Source organism: Emydura macquarii, unplaced genomic scaffold, assembly GCF_026122565.2.
Source record: "Emydura macquarii macquarii isolate MOO-44397 ecotype Brisbane River unplaced genomic scaffold, CSIRO-AGI_Emac_v2 contig_1229, whole genome shotgun sequence".
Taxonomy (NCBI): domain Eukaryota; kingdom Metazoa; phylum Chordata; order Testudines; family Chelidae; genus Emydura; species Emydura macquarii.
In genome coordinates this window covers 489499-513503 of record NW_027131366.1, presented here as the reverse complement: position 1 = coordinate 513503, position 24005 = coordinate 489499, and the positions used below count along the sequence as shown (strand labels likewise).

Here is a 24005-nt window from a genome sequence, read left to right as displayed (position 1 = left end):
GGCCTGGTGCTGAAAAGGCTCCATGTATAGAACTCACAGCAGCTAAAAGGATCAGGCTCTGAAACTCAATATTCCCCTAACACTTCAAAAAAGTAATTTTTTTCTTTACTGTAAAAACACAAAAATGGTGTTTTCAGTGCCTCTGTGAAATGAAAGCAGGTTCTCTTTCCATTGAGCTCAGCACACAGGAGTAAAAGGATGCAGTAGTATTTTAATGTGGCACAATTCCAAGATATGGCTGCTTAAAAAACTATTTCATATGAATAGAATATGTTTTGAGGGGGGAGTGGATAAAAGAGCCAGCATATCTGGGAGGGTATAAGTGGCTTGTCACTATCTTTCTTCCACCCCCCATCCCTCCTCCACTCAATCCTCGAGGCAGCTGGGGGTCATTTCAGGCCATAGCACAAATTCAAGCAACCTCAATAATGACCCATGAGGATCTGTTCTGTTGGCCCAGGATTGCTGGAGGAAAACAAACTCCATCCTTGAACCCCCATCCCGGCTTTGGGCCGGGAACTGGGGGAGTAAACCTGGCTTCCCAAGCTGTCCACAGCCCTTTGTGCTACTGGAACTGTACAAAGGGAGTGGAGCAGACTCCAGGATCAGGCCCTAAATGAAATCAACCATCAGGAAAGAAGGCCAAGGGATTGAACTTTCCTCCGCTATGTTAGAAAACCAAGCATAGATGAGCATTGTGCTAGCACATAGCAACCGAACAGTGAAGTCTACAGATCAAAAAACGTCTGCTGTCAATGGCCAAAGTGCATAGAATGGAAAAAGTAAACGAATAGCCCAAATAGTGAAAAGTACATAAGATTTTTTGTTTTCTTTCAATACTAACAATCAAGGTGGTGTTACAAACATAGTAATGAATTTTCCTCTCTCAGCAATTTTACACTGGTGTAGCTGTTAACTTCAATGAAGTTACTAGTGACGTACATTGGTATAAATGAGATAACCAAGTCCATAATTGGTAATTTTTGCAGTGTCCCTTTAAGTAGAATTATATGTCATGGAGGAAGAAAATGGAGCAGATAAATACAAGCATCAAGAGAACAGTTCTACAAGTAACCCATGTAAACCAGAATTGGAAATTGTAATTCTGGGTTGTCCGGTTTCTCCTGTGCTCTCAGTTACATGTTTGTTTCTTTAAGGAATGTGTCCCACCTTCCCTTCAGAATCTCTGTGGTATCTGTCATTCATCAAATGGCAAAGTAAGGGAAGTGACAGTATTATTTATAAACAAGCACTTCAAAGAATATTTTAATTACAACTTCTAGCCTGGATTTAGAGAGAGAAAAAAATAAATGACTTTCATTGGAATTATACAAAATAACAAAACCATTCACTTCTTAGATTGCTATTCTGCAAATATAGATAAACTGACAGTTTCGTAATGGGCCTGTTTTAAAACATCCTGATTTAGCAGATGCAGGACAGGATTGGAGGAATAAGTTCTATACCATTATTTAATGACATTTCTTTTATTGGACAATCTCTCTCATTACATATCAGTGACCTGTATATTCATAAGTCTAAAGAAAACAAAGGGACGCCATCTAAATTTCAACAAAGACAAATAATTTGAGTGCTGGATGTTAAGAGCAATCATCCAACGTGCATGAACCACTGATAATGACTGATGGTGAGAAGTGAATTTGCTTTCTAAATGATCTGTGAACAGCACCAGCTGCAGAGAGACCTTTACTGCACCACAGACCATTATTTTCTGAGACAACAATGAAACCCAGAACCTTCAACTGCAAAAAACTCAGATCTCTATCATTACAGTTAAAGAGCTTGTGCCAGTTGTAATAGTATTAGGACTTACATGTAGGGCAACCATATTTCAATTTTTTTTAAAAAGAACACTTTTCTGGCAACATTTTTAAAGACTATGAAATACTCAAGTGATCTGCAGTGTGTCTTCTTTAGATCTGTTTTATGGGAGTCACAAAAGCTCCACCTGGAGCAAAGGAGCAGATCCATAAAAGACTGACCTCAGCTCCTTCACCCGTCCTGCACTTTCTCTGGTTCAGATGACAGAGGACTGCCAGGTATCCACTCTCTATCTCCCCTCCATCCCAAGGGGCTAGAGCAGGATTTTGCACTCACTAGGCTGGCTCCCTAACTCACCACACTCATATTGCAGTGTAGGAGCTTTGGCCTTGAATAATGGTTGGCGTGAAACACATACTCACTATGTGATGAAAGTGAATGAGGCTGCACAGAACGTTTTATATCAGTACTATCAGACATTTGTAGTTATACAAAATATGAACATTCTGACTGAAGGAATTTAAAAAAAACAGGATATTTTTAGAAGTTCTTGAGACATGATGTGTTCCTGTGACTGTGGAGTAAAACTGGAAGACATGGTCTTTTTACCTACATGATTTTTAGACTCCAGCCACTAGAAGGAAACAGCCACATATTATAGCAGGTCGGACATGCCTTCCAGTGGAGGGCAGTGCTGATACACAAAAGCCAATACATTACTTTTACTGTGAACTTCACAGATTCACATGCCCGAAGGGACCATTGTGATAATCTAGTCTGACCTCCTGTGTAACACAGGCCAGAGAACTCCCCCAACTAATGCCTTTTGTACTAAAACATCTCTTTTTACAAAAATCCAATCTTGATTTAAATATTGCCAGTGATGGAGAATCCACCATGACCCTCGGTAAATTGTCTCATTGACTTCAGGATTTGGCTCTCTCATTGGCATGTTTGGTACCTTAGAAAGCTTTGGGGAATCAGACTCGATCTGTGCTGCTGGAGTTTCTTTTCCAGTACGTCTTGATCTTGGAGCTTCAGGCACTTAGTGGCCTTACAGGGAGGTTTCTCTTTAGAACAGCTGATGCCAAGGAACGAGAAGGTCACATGTACTATAACTATACCACATTTGAGCAACTTTCTTCTTCTCTGCTGACTCCAATGCTGCAGTCTCTAGAGAACACTCCTGGAGGTGTTGCTCGTACCCAGGGACTCATCAGAGGCAAGAAAATGGAATACAAGGAGGAGATGGGAGTGGGGAGAAGATAATGAAGAATGATAATAGAAATAAGGAACCACTTGCTTGCCATTTCCACTGTCCCTCTGCTAGCAACTCACCAGTGGCATACTGCAGATGGCTTACAGTTTACATGAATACTCCATGCTTCTCTCTGTCTTAAGGGAAGCATTGCTGATCATTAGTTTTGCAGTGTAACAAACTACTAATGGGCAAGCCCAATTCTTCAGTTACTTTAGAAGTGTTTGTGTGTGGGGATTTTACATCAGTCTGGCAAATCTCTTCTAAACAGGTTAGTCAATGTGTCAGGGAATGGGAAAATAAAAAGCCTGACAGCCGTCCTTTTGGCTGACCCCTTCGGCAACCTCCAGCCATCCAGGTTTCTTTCTGCTATTTACAATTTATAAAAATATGTCCTCTCCTTTTAAGGGAGAAATTCATCTCTGAACAGAAGGACCATAAAAGGCCTATGTGCTGCTTAAGTCCAATTTAAGCCCCCCACATGAGGCTTAGGTAGGACTTAGTGGTGCATAGGCTTATGTGCTTTTTGCTTAGAGGCAAACCTGATGTGATTGTGAACAGTTATTAGGAAGAGTTCCAGAACTATCTTTGCTGAAATCTAGCTGGTCAGGACCCTTCTGTCTTATTTCTACTTTGTCCATCCCATCCCATGTTTATGGCTGCACTATGATTCAGCTACAGCTTCCAGCTACCTCATGCTCGTAGTTCTGCAGGTTCCTAGTAACAATGGTCCTTACCTGACTATTACACTGACAATCTTGATAGTTTGGAGGCAAGCCAGAGAAATCCTTGAAAGGAGTCTGAGTCTCAGGCCAGAAGCTTGCCATTAGGTAGCTGTGGCAAGGGGGAGGTTTTTATGCAGAGAATTATACGCTAGTTAGACAGATATGCACACACAAGTTTGCCACTAGTGCAGCATTTTTTAAATTCTGGAACAGGAACAACTTCACCATATAAAAATACTGCACTGTACATAGACAGGGTTGTGTTACATGAAACTGCAGACTTTGTGAAGATCTTTAGAGAGAAATCGAGCCAAGTGTGAAGGAGTTTATGAAACACTAACATTTCTTTATTAAATGTAATAGTTAATGGCCCCATAGCAGCCATCAATCTGCATCCAGAGCTCAACAAGTGAGGTCTTAAGGTGTAACTGTCATATTATTAATTACTCATAGGAAGTGATTACCGGCTTAATCACCTCCCATTTCTAAAGAAAATGCTCTACAATTACCATACAAGGCACCTTTAGCCGTGCAAGTTTCAGAAGCACGCGCAGTACTGTTCAATTTTCTGTCAGTGTCCAATCATCTGAATCTCCCAAGGCTTTTGTACATATTCCAAGCACTTCAGCTTCCCAATTTTGCTAGCCAGGATATTCCAGAGGTTTAGGATTCTGTACCTAAAAAAATAGTATTGTCCCAGTTTTTATTTATCATTGCAATATATGGTCCTGTTAGTTTATTCTCGAATTAGTATAAAAACAAAATAATGGACAGTCTATGAGGAAAGATTGAAAAAAACTGAGTTTGTTTAGTCTGGAGAAAAGAAGACGTTATATCAATTTTCAAGTACAAGTTGTTACAAGGACGAGGGAGAAAAAATGTTTTTTGTTAATCTCTGAGGATAGGCAAGAAGCAATGGGCTTAAATTGTATCCAGGAAAGTTTAGGTTGGACATTAGGAAAAACTTCCTAACTGTCAGGGTAGTTAAGGACTGGAACAAATTGCCTAGGGAGGTTGTGGAGTCTCCGTCACTGGAAGTTTTTAATAACAGATTAGATGCATACCTGTCATGAATGATCTTAGTTATTACATAGTTCTTCTTTGAGTAGTGGGAACTGGACGACTTACTGAAATTCCTTCCAGTCCTACGCTTCTGTGATTCTATGACATTACATGTACGATTTAGATAGGTGTACATTTCAACTACATCCTGTTTTGGACCATATGGGTCGAGTTCTGAGTTACTAATATAAGGCCCCTTTAGTCCACTCTGGCAGCATAAAAGGGGCTTTAAAATTGGCATAAATGTAATATAAATCCACTTTTAAAGCCCCTTTAAACTGCCAGAGTAGTGTAAAGGGATCTTAGTGTAGAAGAGTTTAAAATATAAGTTTAAAATTTTATAAAATCAATCTTGTTTAACTCTGATTTCACCACACTTGAATAATTAAAGATACATTTCTCTTCTGTCATACCAGTGGAAATCAGGAATGCATTTAGTAAAGTCAGTAGAGTTACAATGGTGTAAGTAAAAGGAGAATCAGCTCCATCAACTGGAATCTTAAGAAAGATGATCACATACTCATCCTCACTAATAAAGACCTACTACCAAAATTGGTATACACTGTATATTCCAGCAGACACTTTGTAGGTAATATTTACTGTGATTCTGATCTGAGTTTTACATCAGTGTATAGTAAAACCCCTATTTTACAAACTGATTGAGGAGTTTATAAAACTGAATATCTCAAAATGACAATAGATAGGATGCATAAATTTCCGTCGGTACGCTGCATCACCTTGTTCTTGTCATTCAAACTATGGCAAATCAGTTTCTAAAGCACCGAAGATATCAGAATATGAAAGGTTGTTGACTTGTTCTTCACCATCACTTTTGTTATGTGACACTTTTTGTTCCTCCAAAAATGGTTCATATAACTGAGTGTTCATAAGATTGGTGTTCATAAAACTGAGGTTCTGCTGTAATTCCATTGAATTATAACTTCACTCCTAATTTACTCCAGCATAACAGACCAGAATCAGATCCTCTGGAACACAATAATAGTCTCTGTTCAAGGTTAATTTATTCAGCCAACAGTGAATTTATTTGTAATGTGGAAAATTTTTTTAGACAATAGACATAAATAAGGAAGATTCTACCTATGCCAGTTATGTGTAATGTCAATTTGGCCCCCAAACTCCCCATTCAGAGAGGTCAGGTGCCTCTGGTAGGTAACTGGTATTCTGGTTCAAAACAATCTTCCAAATTGTTAAAGGGATATCTCATTTCAGCTGGTCTTTCATTGCCCTGACCTTGGCCAAGTCTTTGTGTGACAGATCAGATTTACAGAGGAAAGGCAGCAAACACTTTATATGTCTTCAGATCTTTTTTCTCTCCCATTTGACCCCGCCCCCCCCCCCAAAAAAAAACAAACAAAAAAACCCAGACTTTCAAAATTGTGTGCCCCCATTCTACTAGGAAAAGAAAAGAAGACAGTGAGGAAACATACTTTCATACCATTGTAAGTCACATTGGACTATTGGCTTCAATGGTCTTTGGATTAGGCCCCACCTGCCTTATTTCTTAGGTTAGGTTTCTACCCTGTTTGAACCCCAGAGCCTTGTTCATACATTTTCAAATTACCAGTATTGTACCCTGAACTTGGCTCTTTATGAAGGCTGTTCTTAGCTGACCAATTTGTAGGGTAAATTTTATCAGGTTCTGAAGGCTTGTGAGTTATTTACAATTTGGATACATCACACTCTTCCATAGTGTTCAAATCTCCCCTTCCTGTGCAAGGACTGAATATCCTGCCTTCACCCAGGGGCTTTCTCAGGGAAAAAAATACTTTTAGCTGAGCTGCTTTTCAGCTGTTCATCAGCATTTATGAGTTTCCTGACCTGGTGTTCAAAGGTGTCGGAGAGTATAAAATACGATTGTCTAAGCTCTTCCTTCACAGATCTACCGATTCCAGTCCACTGAAATCAATGGGGTACACCTGAAGGGAAGATCTGGCCAAATAACATTTCTGAGACCTAAAAGAAGTTGGGGGGGGAGGGCGGGGGAGGGACGTAGATTATTCTCACACCAGTGTAAATCCAGAGTAACTCCACAGACTACAATGGAGTTGATCTGATGTTAGTGTGCTATGACAGAACACAATCTGGACTAGACAGCCAGAGATAATTCAATCATATTTCATACTACAACTAAGTATTCTCCCTTAAAATGAAGGATTTCACTTCTGTTCCTTTCTTATTGTCCACAGGATACCAGCCTTTATAAAGAGAGGAAGCATCATCCTAATACTGGCTACTTAATAAAGCTGATTTTCATTAAAAAAAAACAAAAACAAAAGTACTTAGTAACCCAACCTCAGTCTACTCTCCCCCTTCACCTCCTTTTAAAAAAAACCCTCTAAAGAGAACTCAGAAAGGAATTTCTGACTAAAGAGATTTGATATACAGCATTATACCTCAACTGTTTTGAGCAGTGAATTATGCTATATTATGTGCCTAAGGAAGGGCAGCTTCTCTGGAACGGAAATGGAATAGAAGCATCACAAACAACACTGAAATCCAAAGGGATCCCACATTGCAATTGTATCTATGTTTTTGGAAAAAGATGGGCAAAATAACCATCCATCACTGGGAAGACACATGTTCTTCTGACTAGGGCCCAGTAGACCTGGATTCTATTCCCAGCTCTGCTACAGACTTCTGGTGTGACCTTGGGCAAGTCATTTTTAATCGACGTATGGTAGCATGTAGACAGCCTAACTGAAATCAGGACCCCATTGTGCTGGGTACTTGACATACCGTAGTAAAAGACAGATCCTGCCCTAAAAGACTTACAATTAAAATAGACAAGACAGACCAAGAATGGGGGAAAACTGTCCCGAATTTTACAAAGAAGGAAAAGAGAGATTAAGTACTTGCCCAAGGGTAGATAGGAAACGTGGTAAAGCAAGCAATTCAACCCAAGTCTCCTGAGTCTTAGCGCAGTGCCTTAACCACAATCACCCTTCCTTCTCAAATCCCTTACTCTGTCAGTTGCTTCAACTATTAATTAGTGATGATGGTTTGCATTCATGCTGGTGCAACATAGCTTGTGGTAAGTCTGAGTGGAGCAGGAATGTAGTAAAGAAAACTCCCTGTAGCATCTTAACCTCAGTCTTAATGAAGCGGAGTCTCAGCTACCCAGGCTTCAGCCAATCCCTAATCTCAGCCAGCCATTGGATGAATCACTCAACTGCACCATCTGGATTTTACAAAATAGAGATGTAAAGCTGGGTGACATCTGCCTGCTGAATGCACCACAACTCCCACTGTCTCTCCTAATGATCTTGCATCCATTAGGAACAGGAGCGGTAACAGAAAAGAGTTTTCTGTGTTCCCCATGTGTGATGTGCCATAGGACAGACAAGCATGAAGTGGGTATTTCATCTGCAATACTGGAGGCAGCTGCGCTAGCTAAAATCAGAGTCCTGGTGTGTACGTAATGGTGGAAGAGGCTTTAAGCCCAAACCCAGATTCTGAGTGTGTGCGTACTTATTGTTTTGCACTGTTTAGGATTAGTGGCCAATCTCCCCAGCTCAGGAAAGACCCATGGCCATGCCCAAGCCTGTTGCTGGACATGGTTTGATTCATCAAATATAAAATTTAGGCAAATCATCAAAACAAAAGCAGTTCCTCTACCTATCCCTGTGCTACAGCTCCCAGAGGCTTTTCCCCTTGTTTTTCTCGGTGCTGGAAGGAGAACATGCCAGGCCTGCTCCAGGGCACGCTGCTAGAGACAATCTCTCTCTTGCACCTACAGCTCTGCTCACTGGGTTCTTGTAGCCCTTTATAGGGATCACATGATCCCTGGGTCTAATAATTGAACAGGGTTGGCTGGCTCCAGACCCTCTAACCCTTCAAGGGGCAGACCACCCAGCTGTTATACCCACACAGCCATAGCAAGTTTAGTTAATTGGGCTCCTCTGCAGGCAAATGTAGGTTTTGTGGGTGTGATCAGTTGTATGCTTAACAGTGGGTGCACACACACACACACAAGCCAACTTGGAGGTACTGAAAATTTTGCCCTATGTGTCAGTAATATGGAAATTCCATTACATTATGCATTAGAATGCAAATGCAAAAATGTGACTAGAAGCCAAAAATGAGAACCTTCTCATTCTCTTCCTGTAACATTTTCTAGACCCTTCTTCCCCCAGTACAGATTGAATGATGGCTGCTCTTATTTTTTATTTAATAATTATATAGTGCTTTTCATCTTCAAAGTGTTTTACAAACATTCACTAATTAAATCTGAAAAATAAGCATTACACAGACCATTACGACTTCAGTATTAATTAGTACTTTGCTCATTTATTGGATTTATGTGGGTGAGACCCATGAAAATGTAGGTAGCTATGAGAACAGGCTATTTCTTCTCAGTGAAAGCGAAAACAGTAAAGGCTATTTATAAACAGGAGTAGCACTACTGATTACTTGATTAGATGCGTTCTCAGTTAGAGGGCTGTCTTTACAATGGGAAACATAGTCTGCCTTGCTTACCACATGCTGATCCTCACATTTTATGGGCTAAATTATGCTCATCAGTGGGTGGGTGCAGTAAAGCAGAGAAAGGATGTCAGGAACCCACACCATATCCGTGTAGTGGGTGGCCAATAATTTGGCTCCAGGTGTTTTTGTTTAGATAGTGTTGTCATCAGTCCTGAATGGCCCTGGGGATATAGCAAGATCCTGCTCCTGTGGACAGCACTGGGATGCTGAGATTGTGGAGGCATTATACCATAGGCAGGCATAGTGCCGTTCAGTCACTGTACTTCCTTCCCATTCCCAGCACAACTGTGATCCTTGAGGTATAATTTAGTTCTGTATTTGTTAGAGATCTAGGCCTCTGGATGCACATATGTAACTCCTGTGGCATCCCGTTGCCCACTGAGAAGGGACCAGACCCTGGTAAATGTAGGCAACAAGCTGATTGATGCTTTTGGTCTATAAAGAGGAGCAAAGCTCTAGATCTGAAATAATAATGACTATTTTCTGTACAGAGTGACCACAGGTCTTGGTAGTTTCCATCCTTGCAAAAATAAAAAAAATCACTTTTTTGGGGGGGAATTAACACAATAGCCCAAATTCTGAAGACCTTACTCAGTCTTTCCTTGAGCAAAAATTCCCACTGACATCAATAGTTTTCTTCAGGAAGGATTGAGTACGAACCAGTGCCAATGTTCAAGGAAACTAAAAACAAAAATGTGAAAGGAGAGAATTTAAGGTTGTTAAATAAGTTAGCCTTTCTGACCAAGAGGAATACTTTGCATTTTGGGACAACCTCACATTTATACCAGCGGAAATCCATTGACTTCCATGGAGCTGGAATCATAGGGTTAGAAGGGACAAGAAGGGTCATCTAGTCTAACCCCTGCCAAAATGCAAGATTTGTTGTGTCTAAACCATCCAAGACAGATGGCTATCCAGCCTCCTTTTGAAAACCTGCAGTGAAGGAGCTTCCACAACCTCCCTAGGCAGTCTGCTGTAAATGAGTTACTTCTCCTTTACATCAGTATGGGAGGAGAACTGGGCCCATGGATCTAGATTCTGCTTTCAGACACTATGGTGTACATCTGGAGTAACTCCTTTGAGGCCAGTGGTATAACTGTGCTCTGACTGTGCAGAAAATGGAGCCCATAGTGTAGAAAGGTTATGGGGAGTTTGAAGGATGAACAGCAGGACAAACTCTATACTTCTAGATTACTGGTCTGAATCCAACCCAGATGGGTATCAAGATTCTAGTAGTTGTTTGGGGGTCTGTATAAATGAGTTGCCTTTTCAGTGCTTGCATGTCTACCTCAAACCTCTTTTCTCTCCACTAAGACCTTCCTGACAGCATGAACAGAGGCAGAGGATTGAATAAACATGGAGATTTTGTTTCCATCTCACATACAGAGGTGGTTCTTTCAGATCAGGAATACAACACTTTGGCAGGGAGTAGTGTGGAGAACCCTGCAGTTCTAATGCCCATTATTATTATTAATTATTTGTATTGTATAGCACCTAGAAGCCCCAGTATGCTACGCACTGTACTGACATTTAACAAAAACCGTCTCAGCCCCAAAGAATTCATAATCTGCTGAACCATTTCTGTGGTTGGAGAGAGCTTCAGTCTTAAAGGCTTTCAGAGCAACATTTTTCATCAGCATTAAACCCATTTAAAATGTTTATAGAGAAGCATAGTAGACAAAGTGTGTGGGAGAATTTGGCTGCACTCAGTCATGATGCTGCTAGGTACAAGGGGGACGGGGCCCAGGATTCCTCATGTCACAGCTAATGAATGGCAAGCTCAGCTTAGCTTTTTGTTATTGTTTCCTAAGAAAATGGCCATTCTTCATACTGCTGCCTCAAAAAGCAGACATCAAAGACAGGAACTCCATTATTTCTCTATCTGAGCCACTTCACATGATTAGTTTAGTGCAAAGGCCCAGAATGGGAAATGACCTTTTTCCTATTCTTGGTTTTTTCTGGCTAACACAGACTTGGTTCCAGAGTCTTTACTCCTTTCTGTGAGTACTTTTCCCCATCACAGGGATTTAGCATAAAGTGTGGTGGTTGTGTGATATTATAAGGACAGTGGAGCTCTACAAATGTTTTTTGACATAGCTGTTTAATACCCTGTTCTTTGGAGCCAGACAAAACGAGGCTTATTCTCCACTCTGATATACCATCGTAAATCAGGAATAATTATATGTAAATCAGTGGAATGATAGTAGTGTAAAACTGAAATAAGTGTATGGAGAATCAGGGCAAATGTTAGCATACTCTCACTCCCTCCATCCATAACTCTGCCAATGCAGCATCTCTGCTGTTTTTGTCCAGGATCTCTCCTGAGAAGAGAACTATCACCTGTTAGCAGCACAGTAACGTTATAAAATATTTACCAGTATGTACTGTGGAGGAGAAGGGGACAGGGGTCCCAAAAATAAGATCATGTGGCTACACAGGTAGCTACTGTACAATTTGATGGTTGTTGATGGTTCCAAATCATCGTAATTCCACAATCAATATAATGACCAGGCAGAATTGCGGCCTTTGTGCTTCGGGGAACACAAGGACTGTCCCCTCCTTATTCTCTTGGGATGCATGGTGCCCCCAGAGTAGCGGTAGACATGAGTTGGCACTGTTGCTTCCTGTACCTTATGCACTGGCCAGTATAGCCTGCCAGCAGCGCAGGGAGGAACAAAATAAATTGTTCCTATAAAGGGGTGTAGCAGTAGGCCTGCAGAGACTGTGTTCCCCTGGGGGCAGTTTGGCTCCATACCACCCATTTCTAGGGACTGTGCCTAAGCAATGACATTGAGCTTTTTATCTTTATCAGCACATTTTGCTTTAAATTGGAATATGTGTAAATTAAGAGGATCCTATTGTCCTTGCAAACATGACTGTATTCCTGCACTTGTAAAAAGCACAGTACCTCACTGTAGACCTGCGTGGAGGCAAAAGCAATGTAAGGGAGGAAATTCAGGCCTGTGGTATTCTGCAGTGTTGTCCTGATTTTCAGAAGTTCTGAGCATCCACGTCTTCAGTTAAAACCAGTGGGAGCTGCAGTTGTTCAGGTCCTTGAGAAATCAGGCCCCACTGGCTCCCCTCCAGATGTTCTACACCTCTCCAGTGGCAAAAACAGCTATTAAACCAGCTTAACTTACTCCCTTAAAGTTCCCTTTGTATAAGAATTCCAGAGGGGTAGCCGTGTTAGTCTCTATACAGCAAAAACAACGAGAGTTCTGTAGCACCTTAAAGACTAACAAATTTCTGCAGGCATATGATTTCATGGGCTGCAACCCACGAAAGCTTATGCCTGCAGAAATTTGCTAGTCTTTAAAGTGCTACAGGACTCTCGTTTTTTGGGGGGTTTTTTTGTATAAGAGGAATCTCTTGGTGGTGGACAGTCAAAGTCATTATTCCGTGTCACCCTCTTCCCATCTCAAGGAGTATTCCTGGGAGAAAGCAAGTATGTCTGGGGTACCCCCGCACCGTAGTGATCATTGACTGCTGGTGCGGGATCCTGCCTGTAACAAAGAGTAGCTTTGAGCTGGCTGTAAATTATACTGGGACAGGATTGAACCCAGGATCAGAGAAAGATCAGGCTAAATGCCATCTTGGCTCTTCCTACAAACTGCGCTGAGTGTATCTCCAGGAACCAGTTCTCTCAGCCCCAAGCATTCAAAAATCACAAATCAGGCCCCCAAAACACTTGAGATTGGTTTAAAAAATGAGATTATTACAGAAATAACATATTAGGTTCTATTATTTGCCTTCTGGTTTTGGAGTCTTTAGGGTACATTCAGGTCACGATTTCAAGGTTTTCTCCACAATCACGAGGGCTACAAACTTACTTTAAAAAATAAATGAAAGCCAAGATTCTCACGTATTAACTTGACTCCAGGAGCTGGCGCTTTAAGAAAAACACCAATTATTGTAGTTCTCAAGTAAAATTATGAGAGTTGGCAACAGACCCTATTATCTGCAGATAACATCTATCTATCTATCTATCTATCTATCAATCTATCTGCAGATGACACTAAGCTAGCGGGAGTGGTAGATATCCTGGAGGGTAGGGATAGGATACAGAGTGACCTAGACAAATTGGAGGATTGGGCCAAAAGAAATCTGATGAGGTTCAACAAGGACAAGTGCAGAGTCCTCCACTTAGGACGGAAGAATCCCATGCACAGCTACAGACTGGGGACCAGCGAGCTAGGCAGCAGTTCTGCAGAAAAGGACCTGTGGGTTACAGTGGATAAGAAGCTGGATATGAGTCAGCAGTGTGACCTGGTTGCCAAGAAGGCTAATAGCATATTGGGCTGCATTAGTAGGAGCATTGCCAGCAGATCGAGGGAAGTGATCATTCCCCTCTATTCGGCATTGGTGAGGCCGCATTTGGAGTATTGTGTCCAGTTTTGGGCCCCCCACTACAAAAAGGATGTGGACAAGATGGAGAGAGTCCAGCAGAGGGCAAGAAAAATGATTAGGGGTCTGGAGCACAAGACTTATGAGGAGAGGCTGAGAGAACTAGGCTTGTTTAGTCTGCGGAAGAGAAGAATGAGGGGGGATTTGATAACAGCCTTTAACTACCTGAAAGGGGGTTCCAGGGAGGATGGAGCGAGGCTGTTCTCAGTGGTGATAGATGACAGAACAAGGGGCAATGGTCTCAAGTTGCAGTAGGGGAGATCTAGGTTAAATATTAGGAAAAAGTTTTTCACTAGGAGGGTGGTGAAGCACTGGAATGGGTTACCTAGGGAGGTGGTGGAATCTCCATCTTTAGAGGTTTTTAAGCTGAGGCTTGACAAAGCCCTGGCTGGGATGATTTAGCTGAGGTTAGTCCTGCTTTGAGCAGGGGGTTGGACTAGATGACCTCCTGAGGTCCTTTCCAACCCTAATATTCTATGATTCTATGATCTTCAAATCATTACAATGACCCTGCATCTCCACTTAACTACACTGGTACAAATTGGGAATACAGCAGATGCCACTTAATAGTAACCCTGATATTAACACCTTCTGGTCAATAGCAACATTTTGCCAGGAACAACCCCTCCCATTGACTTTAAGGTTCATGGGATATTGCTACTGGCAACGGCATGCCACTTGTTGAGAACTTTTGTTTTGAAAAATGGTCCCATTGGCAGACAGATTTGTGGGGCTTCAGCCGGGGAAGGAAAGGCTAGAACATGAGTGCTTGGCACATCCCCGCGCTTCCTTCCCTCTCTGCAGTTTCGCAAACTTTTCTGCGCCTGGGGACCACATAGGAAGTAAGGGGATGGGGTGCCCATATCATTGCTTAACGGGAGAGCCCCAACTGGAGTCCTAACTCTGCAGGCTAGGAAGGGAGGTTGTCAGGGCAGCAATGGGGAGCAGGGCTGCAGATCAGATGCCAATGCTTTCCATGGAAATCAGGGGTGCTGGAGGCCCACAGAGCTGCACAGTACCTCTTCTCACTGCTGCCCTGCCCCAGCCTCTCCTCCCAGCCCATAGGGAGAGGTACCATACAGCTCTGCAAGCCTGCAGAGTCCCCACTCCCCTGCTGCCACACTGCCCTCAGCCTCCCCTCCCTTTGGAAAGCCCTGGCACTGGGCTTGCGGCCCCTCTTCCCACTGCTGCTCTGACTGCAGGCAGGTTTGTGAGGCTGCAGCCAGAGAAGGCATGTCCCAGCACTTCCTTTCTAAGCTGTAGCTGCACAAACCTGCCCTTCTGTTTATCAGCAGCTGCCGGATAATGGTAACTTTTTGCTGGCAACCTCAGAATCTCAGTTAATAAGATAATAAGCAGAATCTACTGTAATCTCAGTGAAGCCAACGTAGTTACACCAGCATAGAACTGGCATGAATTGAAAATCACATCTTAAATCTTACAGTATTGGTTCTTCTGCAGTTGGGACAAGTACCGTAGAGACCTGCAGCATTTTTATAAGGCTGATGGGTGGATACAGAGTTCTACACATTCCCATGTCCTAATCTAATGTACAACTGCATGAAAAATGGCATATTCTTTATTGCTAATGGTGCAAAATTAATGAGTCACAGGACTGATCATAATGTTCTACAGGCTTTTATTGGCTTCTCAGTCAATGCACTGTAAATTAGAAGTCAACAACTGAACAACATTTTAATGGAAAATCAATTGTGTGATATGTGAGCATTCCTCTGATATTACAAAAATCTGGAAATGCTTTCTGCAGTTTTCTGTCATTCTTGGTTATGGGGTAACAAAGTGACATTTTCTTTTTTATGGCAGCACTTTTCCTCCTCAATAGCATGATGCTAAATTTGTATAATCTTAAAGGGGACAAACAGAAGATGGAATATACCCCTCCCACCTCACCCCACCCCACCCCACCCCATCCCACCCTGCCTTAATAGCTATGAGCAAGTGCAGTGTTTATAAAAATTCCAGATTGACAGCCCTGGAGAACAGAGCCCTGTGCTGATCCACAGAACAGATACTGTGTGGGAGCCAACTTCCCTCACACAGCACTGCTGATGTGCCTCAAATTCTACCATCTTTAGGGGCAAAAGGATTTTTCATTTGCTATGCCGATTCAGTCCTTAATCTGCTAACAAGTGGTAGCAGTGACTTTTGATGAGACAGTCACTTGTCTACTGGGAATCAAACTGGGACCACCAAATCCACATCACATAGACCATTAAATAGCAATCAGATGGCACCAACTTTCTGTAACTGCAGACTGAGACCCCGTTGCGCCATTAGAGTCAATGGAATGGGTCTCATTGACGCCTGTGGGATTTGGATTAGGCCTTTAATGCTCAGTTATGCAACACTTACTCTCTCAAGTTATCGCATGGAAGTCATTGCACAGTAGAGTCCACAGGCTGGACTACAATTTAGAGCTAAAAGGTATTTTATACCATTACCCAAACTCTTGAGACATCCAGTCCCCCTCACACATAGCTTCTATTTAAATTAAGGGGTGGATTCTGCCACTCTTATTCACAGTGGAACTAATGTGTCTACATGTGAAATAAGATAAATGTAGGTTAAGTAAGCGAAGATGTTGGTCCGATGTGTTTTAATAGCCAAATTTTATTGCTGGAAGTACAGTTAATTTTCTTTTTAGTCCCTACTCAAATTTAATTCAATTTGATTAAATTCAGGTTCAGTACATTTTTGGTCAAAATGAAATAACACAACAAGTGACCTGAGGAAGAGCTCTGAGTAGCTTGGGAGATTGTCCCTTCCACAAGCAGAAGTTGGTCCAATAAAAGATATTATCAAAATTACCCTGTCTTTCTCACAACAAACACATTGGTAAAATTGATTGCATGAGGTTTCATGCAGAGAGTAAGAACAGGAACTCAGAATATTTATTATGTGATCAGGGGTCAACCACAAACCTCACTCCCAAGTGCACGATGAGAGTAAATTCATTGTGATGTGCTTAGAAATACAAGCCAAGCAACACATGCATGAGCCTTTGCGCTATGGTTAAAGATGGCAGAGCACTCAGTCAATCCATTGATGAAGACCAAAAAATTATAGATGAACTTTGTGTGGAAAAAACTAAGGTATTCCGGCTACAATATGTTTCCGAGGACTTACTGGATTTTTGATGTTCTGGTTTCTGGCCATTCTCATCCTTCCAAATCCATCTTTGGGGTCTCCCATCAAAGGACTGCTCCCTGTGGAATTGCATTTCCTGTGGACTGACTCCCTTCCATGTTGGAGGGACCTGGGTTTGGGTCCTGGAAATGGGGTTCTGGGTGGCAATGTACATTGAAGCTGCTTTCATAAAGGATTTGTCTTCTGCTTACACAATCTCTATCATCACAGTCCCATATCCTAGTCTTCTAGCTAGATAAGTTAGCTGGAACTTTTTCCACAGCTTGGCTAATAAATAATCCTTCATCGGCCACATTGTTGCTTAATTTTAACCTTCCCATCCTCCCACTAAGAGCTATTCTAATGGATGGTACACATTTCCCTTGCATTTCAGGATACATTGTACCTTCCCCAGTGGTTCCACGCTTCCCCCAGGCTATGTAATTTACTCAGTCCAGCCCATAATAAAGGGTGTTTTTCCTGTGAGTACCACTGGATCATTTAGCTAAATGTGGAAAAGGCAGTCCAAGGTTCCCTTGATTATTTAGTACATCCTGAAGCCATCCTGTTAGGCCTGGGAACTGCAGCATGTAAAGGTAATGTCATATGCTGGATGGTTAGACCCTTTGGAATACCTAAACCAGTGTTTCCCAACCTGTGGCCTGGGGGCCAAATGTGGCTCACCAGGTCTTTCAAAGTGGCCCAGCACTTCCCTCCCGCTGGCTGCAGAAGGGAGCCACCGTCTAAGGACCCAGGCAGAGCACGTTGCCGTGGGGCTACAAGACCAATGCAGGCTCCTTACTGCACCCAAGGGGATGGGAGATCAGCACTCCTCTCCCCCTGGCTGTAGCAGGGAACATGGCAAAGCGCTCTGCCTGGGTTGCTAGGCACTGGGGTCCCTGCTGAAGTCACTGCCTAGGGACACAGGTGGAGCACACAGGGCTACAGGACGCATGTGGTTTCCCTGTTGCAGCCAGGGAGATGGGAGATCAGCAAGAAGGCTGCAGTGGGGGGGCAAGAGGGGCTGTGGGAGGACCCACCATGCTTGAAGAGGGGCAGGGCTCTAAAAATCAGTGCCTTTCGGATTGGCCTGCACTTAGCAGACCACCCACTGTTACTTAGCTGACAGGCCATGTGCTTCAGTGTGTAATGACTGTCCCTCATCTACACTAGTGCTTTGTCTGTGAGTTTGTGACATAGTGTGAGTAATTTGTAGGTGTAAAATAGTGAATGTAAAAATGAGCACAGTAGCATCCAAATGTTTACTTTAAAGGTAGTGATTTGCAGTCCTAGTTGGTGTATACGTCAATATTTTTTATGAGTTGACAGACTGGTGGCCCTTCAGGGTTGTAAAAATGATATTTGTGGCCCTTCATCAAAAAAGGTTGGGAACCACTGACCTAAACTATGAATGTTCTTCTTTGTCAGTTTAAATTTGACCAGTTACTTTATTTTGACATAGTGTTTTCCTGTATTAAAATATTATCTGCAGGTGAATCTGGCAGCTATTTAAGGAAATGCATATGTAGGTATTTATGGTATCATTCTCCTGTCCTATGGTGTGTATATGTAATTGTTGTAGCCTAGCAAAGTTAGAAGAATGAGCAAAACATCTGTTATGTGAAATTGTTAACCAGTATGGGTCTGCTTTTTCCTGCTGACTTAGCAAGAATATTTTTTGTCTGCAAACCCTTTGGTATACAATTGAAAACAGAGTGATTCATACTTCCACAAATTCAGCAGAACTGAGAAGTCACTTCCCTGGGCAAAATGGGCTGTTGAAAGGTCATCTCAGAGAGTGAGGATGTGCGGTAGATTTTTAATATAGTCTTTTCACATGTAGAAAAATAATCTGAAACATCTGGAAAGTCCAATACCTGGGGCATCAGATGGCACAAAGACTTGGGATGCTCAGGCTGGCTATTCCCTTCATGTCTCAGGAGATGGCTGCTGTCTCTTAGCTTTACATAAGAAGTCAGGAGTATTTTTTTCCTTTTTATATAAATATCTTAGTCCTTTTATAGTAAGACTAAGACAATGCTATGCCAGTGAGTTACAGAAATAGGATTATATAATGCTTCTCCCTCTCTCCCTCATTTAATCTGTTTACTTACCAATCAACGCTTAATCCTATTTACTTGTCTACTCCCTGCCTCCCCAATCTTACTGTCATGCTATGATCTAGGTCAGTGGTTCCCAACCTCGAGGGCCACAGATATCATTTTTACAACCCTGGAAGGCCACCAGTCTCCACCAGCAGACCTCCGCCCCACACCCCCACTGCAGCCAGACAGAAGGAGTTCAGCGAGGAGGCTGCCTCCCTTCTCCCTCATCTCCCATCTCCCTGGCTGCAGCAGGGAAACTGCAAGCATCCTGTAGCCCTCTGCGCTCCACCTGGGTCCCTAGGCAGTGGCTCCCTTCTGCAACCAGGGGGACAGGAGATCAGTGCTCTCCTCCCTCTGGCTCCAGCAGGGATACCTGTGCCTAGGGACCTAGACGGAACTCTTTGCCATGCTCCCTGCTACAGCCAGGGGGAGGAAAGTGCTGATCTTCTGTCCCCTTGGCTTCAGCAAGGAGCCTGAACCGGTCTTTTAGCCAAGCGGCAACGCTCACCATCTGGATCCTTAGGTAGCAGCTCCCTTCTGCAGCCAGTGGGAGGGGAGTGGCTGGCCACTTTGAAAGCCCCCATGGACCACTTTTGGCCCCCGGGCCACAGGTTAGGAATCACTGATCTAGGTGCTTACATTGTAAGGGAATGTAGAAAGGCGTTTAAGAGACAACAAGATACTCAGCTGATTTAAATGGGCATAGCTCCATTGAATTCACTGAAATTATATTGATTTACACCAACTGAGGATGTGGACCACCTAGACAACAAGCTCACACTGAATTATTTTGAGCACAATCTAAGTAATACCAAGATGGTCACATTTCTATGTTCTCCCACCCTCCATCCTAACCGATTTACTGATTTGTCTTGAATTATCTGCATTTACTAAACAGGATGCACCCATTCAAGGGAAAGGGAAGGAGTGACAGGACTTTACAGAGACGCACTAGAAAAATAACTAAAAATGTTTTTGTTTTTGAACTGTTCATTTTCTCAGATATGCTGGTACAGTTGTTATGTTACATCACTAATAATAACTGGCTGTGTATTAGTCATAGGCGTGCGCAGCACATTTCATTAGGGTGTGCACCCAGGGAGTAGGGTGTGCATCCAGGGAATTTTCATGATATTTTCAGGGGTGTCAATTTCAGCCACCAATGCAAAATCTGCCAGCTCCTTCAATTTCTGCGGCAGCTTGTCAGTTTCACATTTCAATTTCCCATTGCCTCTTTCTCTCTGCGGAAAAATCGCCCTGATCCTTCAATTGCCACGGCAGCTTGTCAATTTTGCTTCACTATTGTCCACCACCGAAAAATTGCACTGATACATGCATTTCGGTGATGCCTCCCTGTATCTTGCTATATGACACCCCTGGGCACACCTGGCACATCCCATGAGCACGCCTATGGTATTAGTGTTCTATACATTTCTTAGAAATTCTTGAACGAAAGATGTTACAGATAATGGCGGCTCTTGGTACGTAAGAGCCAGTCCTTAAATTTGGCCAGTCCTTGAATAATTTTAATGTGCCATTGCATAATTTCAGATGATAAAGATCTTTCATTAAAAAAAACTACCACTCCATCACCAAGAAAATAAAAAGAAACTAATAGCCACTGAAAACAACTTAACATTCTTTCTGTCCAAAATATGAGAGTACTGCTACAAAATATATAACCACATTACAAGCATGACACCCCACAATGTGTGAGCTCTCCTGATGCTCAGTGCATGCCAACAATATGTGCATATACAGACAGTATAGTGACAGCCATTGGGTGTCAAATGTCACAATTAGCATGCACAAATACTATTTGCATGCAAATATAAATTTCTCAGGTGCACAACTAGGCTGTGAAAAATTATATATGCAAGAAATCAAATCTGCACTCACAATTTTCCAGACTGTTTTGAGTTCCCTTTGGAAATTTGTCCCATGTAGGTCCTTTTAAGCCTATAATTTATCTGGCATGTCTTTTTAATCATACAATTTGTCTGGCACATCTTGCCAGTGTTCTAAGCATTAAAGCTGACTGATACACTTTGCTATTAAATCAAATATGGAAATGAAAACAGAAGGACTGATTACAATCTCTCTTACATCAGTTTTACACTGGTGTAATGCCACTGAATTTAACGAAGAGATGCCGTTTTGATCCAGATTCAGTAAAAATGATGCTGAGTTACTGTTGCATTGAGAATGGTCACTCCCTCATTTCTCCTCACAAAAACTTGCAGACACCAGACAGAGTTTGATTGAATCTGGCCCCTTTGAAACCATCAAATGAGATTTAAGCCTCAGTACAATAGGATTTTTCTTTTTTTTTTTTCCTGCTTTAAATGTGATTCTTATGAAAGTGAGGGACTAATACAGTAGATCCAAGCACTGTGCAAATCAACCTCTGTCCAAGCTTTCCTGAATATAACTTTTATCGCTTACTGCACCTTAGACTCCTGTTGTTTCATTGCTCAGCTTCCTCTTAGCAACAACATGGTCCAGACAAACATGACATAGCAACCACTGATGGTGAAGGCTAAACAACTCACTGCATTTGTGGGCCCAACATTCCAGAAGGTTATCGCAGTAAGATTATTTTCAGCAATATCCACTGGCAATGCAACACTTGTGGGCCTGCCACTGACTTTTCCCTTATTCACACTCTGAGGGAAATATAATCTGTATTTTTCATGTATACTAGGCTGCCGTGTGGTATCTGTTCTCATGCTAGATAGCCATTTCGTCTAAGAAATCATAGGTGAAATGGCTCTGGATGTTTTTTATTTAGATTTTTCTTTTTTTCTGTGACCGGGCTGGCTAGAATGTTTGAATTTTGTACTAATTACACAAAACAAGGAATGTATGTTGATGGCAAGAGTTATTACTGTTTAATGGTAATAGTATGCCATAAATATATTGCCGTAATGCGCAGATGCCCCAACCAGAACCAAGGTTCTACTCTTCTAGGTGCTGTACAAACATGAAGATCTGACCCCTCTCCCAGAGAGTTAACGGTCTAAGAATCTAGAGTGCCGGAAGCATGTGCAAGATTTTAAAGAATGTATGAAATTATAATAATATTTGACACTTGTACCTTTTGAATACTTCGATAAGCATCAGGTACTGAATCCCCATGACACGCCCAGGAGGTAGGTAAAATTTATTATGTCTGTTCTACAGACGAGGAAACTGAGAGCCAGATTGTTCCTGGTCCCAGCCCTAGTGAACAAGGGAAAACAGTACAAGGAACCTCTGCCCTCCCCATCTTGACTATACAGGGACCATCTACACTGTGACAGGGAACAAAAGCCATGCTCCCTCTTAGTGCTTGTGCAGGAATGAAATGGCATGAGGAGGGAGGGTCATAACCATGGTTTCCTCTACACCAGTCAGGCATGGAGTGGAGAGAATGCTGCACCCTCTGCAGGGGTCGTGTAGCTGTCACGATGACATGCAGTAGTTAGAAACTCATAGGAAAACTTTTCCTGGGGTGTCCGGCTGGGGTGCATCCACTCCACAACTACTCCAGTTCCACTCAGAGAGCCTAGGGAACCCCTAGCATCTTTTCACTCACCCAAACCTACAAAGAAAGTCAGTGTCAGAGCAAGGATGGGAATTCAAGAGTGGTTCTGATTTCTGTGCTTATACTAGACTATGCCTCTATCTGAAGAGAGGGGGTTCATGCCCCAAAGAGTTCACAATCTAATTTAGCCACAGAAATATAGGATATGCTGGATAATGATCAGATGAGAAAGGATGCAGGCTGCAAGAGTGATGGAAGGCTTCATGAAGACATGAGATTGCTTGGTGCACAAGAAGTGAGCTCCAGTTTCAGGTGTAGAGTGTGATGTTAAAAAAAGTGTCAAGTCAAGATGAAGGTGCCAAAGTCAAGTCAAGAAGGTGCCAAAGATGAATAATGATATAGAGGGAGGAGGAGGCTTGGAGGGACTAGCTGGTCTAGAAAGGCCAGTGGCATGCTTTTCATAACACACAGACCAAGACAAAGCACGTTTACGAAGTGTTACTATGAAAAGACACTGCTGGGAACAGAGAACATATTAGAATGGAACCTGCCTCATTCCCTTCATGTCCTTTGGCATACTCCAAAATATTGTGTTTCTTCTATCTTTCTCTGGACAGATGAGAGTAACAGAAACAAAAAATATGGTTGGTGATTTCTCAGACTTTCCAAAAAACAAGCTGTTCAATCATACCAGAAGATTCTTCATGTTCAAAGTAATAAAGTGTTTTGTTTGCAGTGTTGTTAGTAGCTACATTGGTCCCAGGATATGAGAGAGACAAGGTGGGTGAAGTAATATCTTTTACTGGACCAACTTCTGTTGGTGGAAGGGACAAACTTTTGAGCTCCACAGAGCTCTTCCTCCGGTCATATTTTGTCTCATTTCCTAGGGCTTATCAATAAATATTCCTTAAAAAGGATCAAGGAAACGGAACTATTTAGGAATATTGCCAACAGCTCTAGGGCATCCATTCAACATAACTTTTACTGAAAGGATTCTCTGCAGAGGAGAAATGCTCTAGTTACTCTGAAAAAAGCCAATTTCAGTTAATTAGATTCTTTTTTATAAACATTCATCCCTCATTTGAGCAGTTCTCAGCTTACTGTTCGTCAATAATGTAATCATCAACATATGACTCAGCTGCTAAACCAGCATTTGGCTCAGAAGTGAAAACTCCTTTAAGTTCTTCCCTATTTATGCTGTCTTTATCTGGTACCTATACTGTTCTTCCCTGCAACATGAAACACCATAGGCTTTCCACTGACCTTCTTGAGGCATGCATCAGCTGTGAACTCAGGCTTGATCTACATTACCAATTTACGTCAGCGTAACTACATCGCTCAGAGATGTGGAAAATCCACCCCTCTGAGTGAAGCAGTTTTACTGACCTAACCCCTGATGTAGATAGTGCTATGTCAATGGGAGGGCTTCTCCCGTCGACATAGCTACTGCCTCTCGGAGATGTGGAGTACCTACGCTGATGGAGAAGTTC

At 42.3% G+C, this 24005-nt stretch overlaps 1 protein-coding gene across 2 annotated transcripts in view; it reads right to left on the bottom strand.

The window, feature by feature from the left end:
• The window catches only part of PRIMA1 (proline rich membrane anchor 1), an 81252-nt gene that overhangs the window by 3909 nt on the left and 53338 nt on the right, over positions 1 to 24005 (bottom strand). The window contains exon 4 of one of the 2 annotated variants that reach the window (XM_067547097.1): positions 4261 to 4442. The exons of the other annotated variant lie outside the window; for it this stretch is intronic. Coding sequence (XP_067403198.1) covers positions 4337 to 4442 — 106 coding nt within the window. The 3' untranslated portion in view covers positions 4261 to 4336. Of the gene's footprint in view, positions 1 to 4260; positions 4443 to 24005 lie in introns of those variants that run through there. 2 annotated transcript variants of the gene reach the window in all.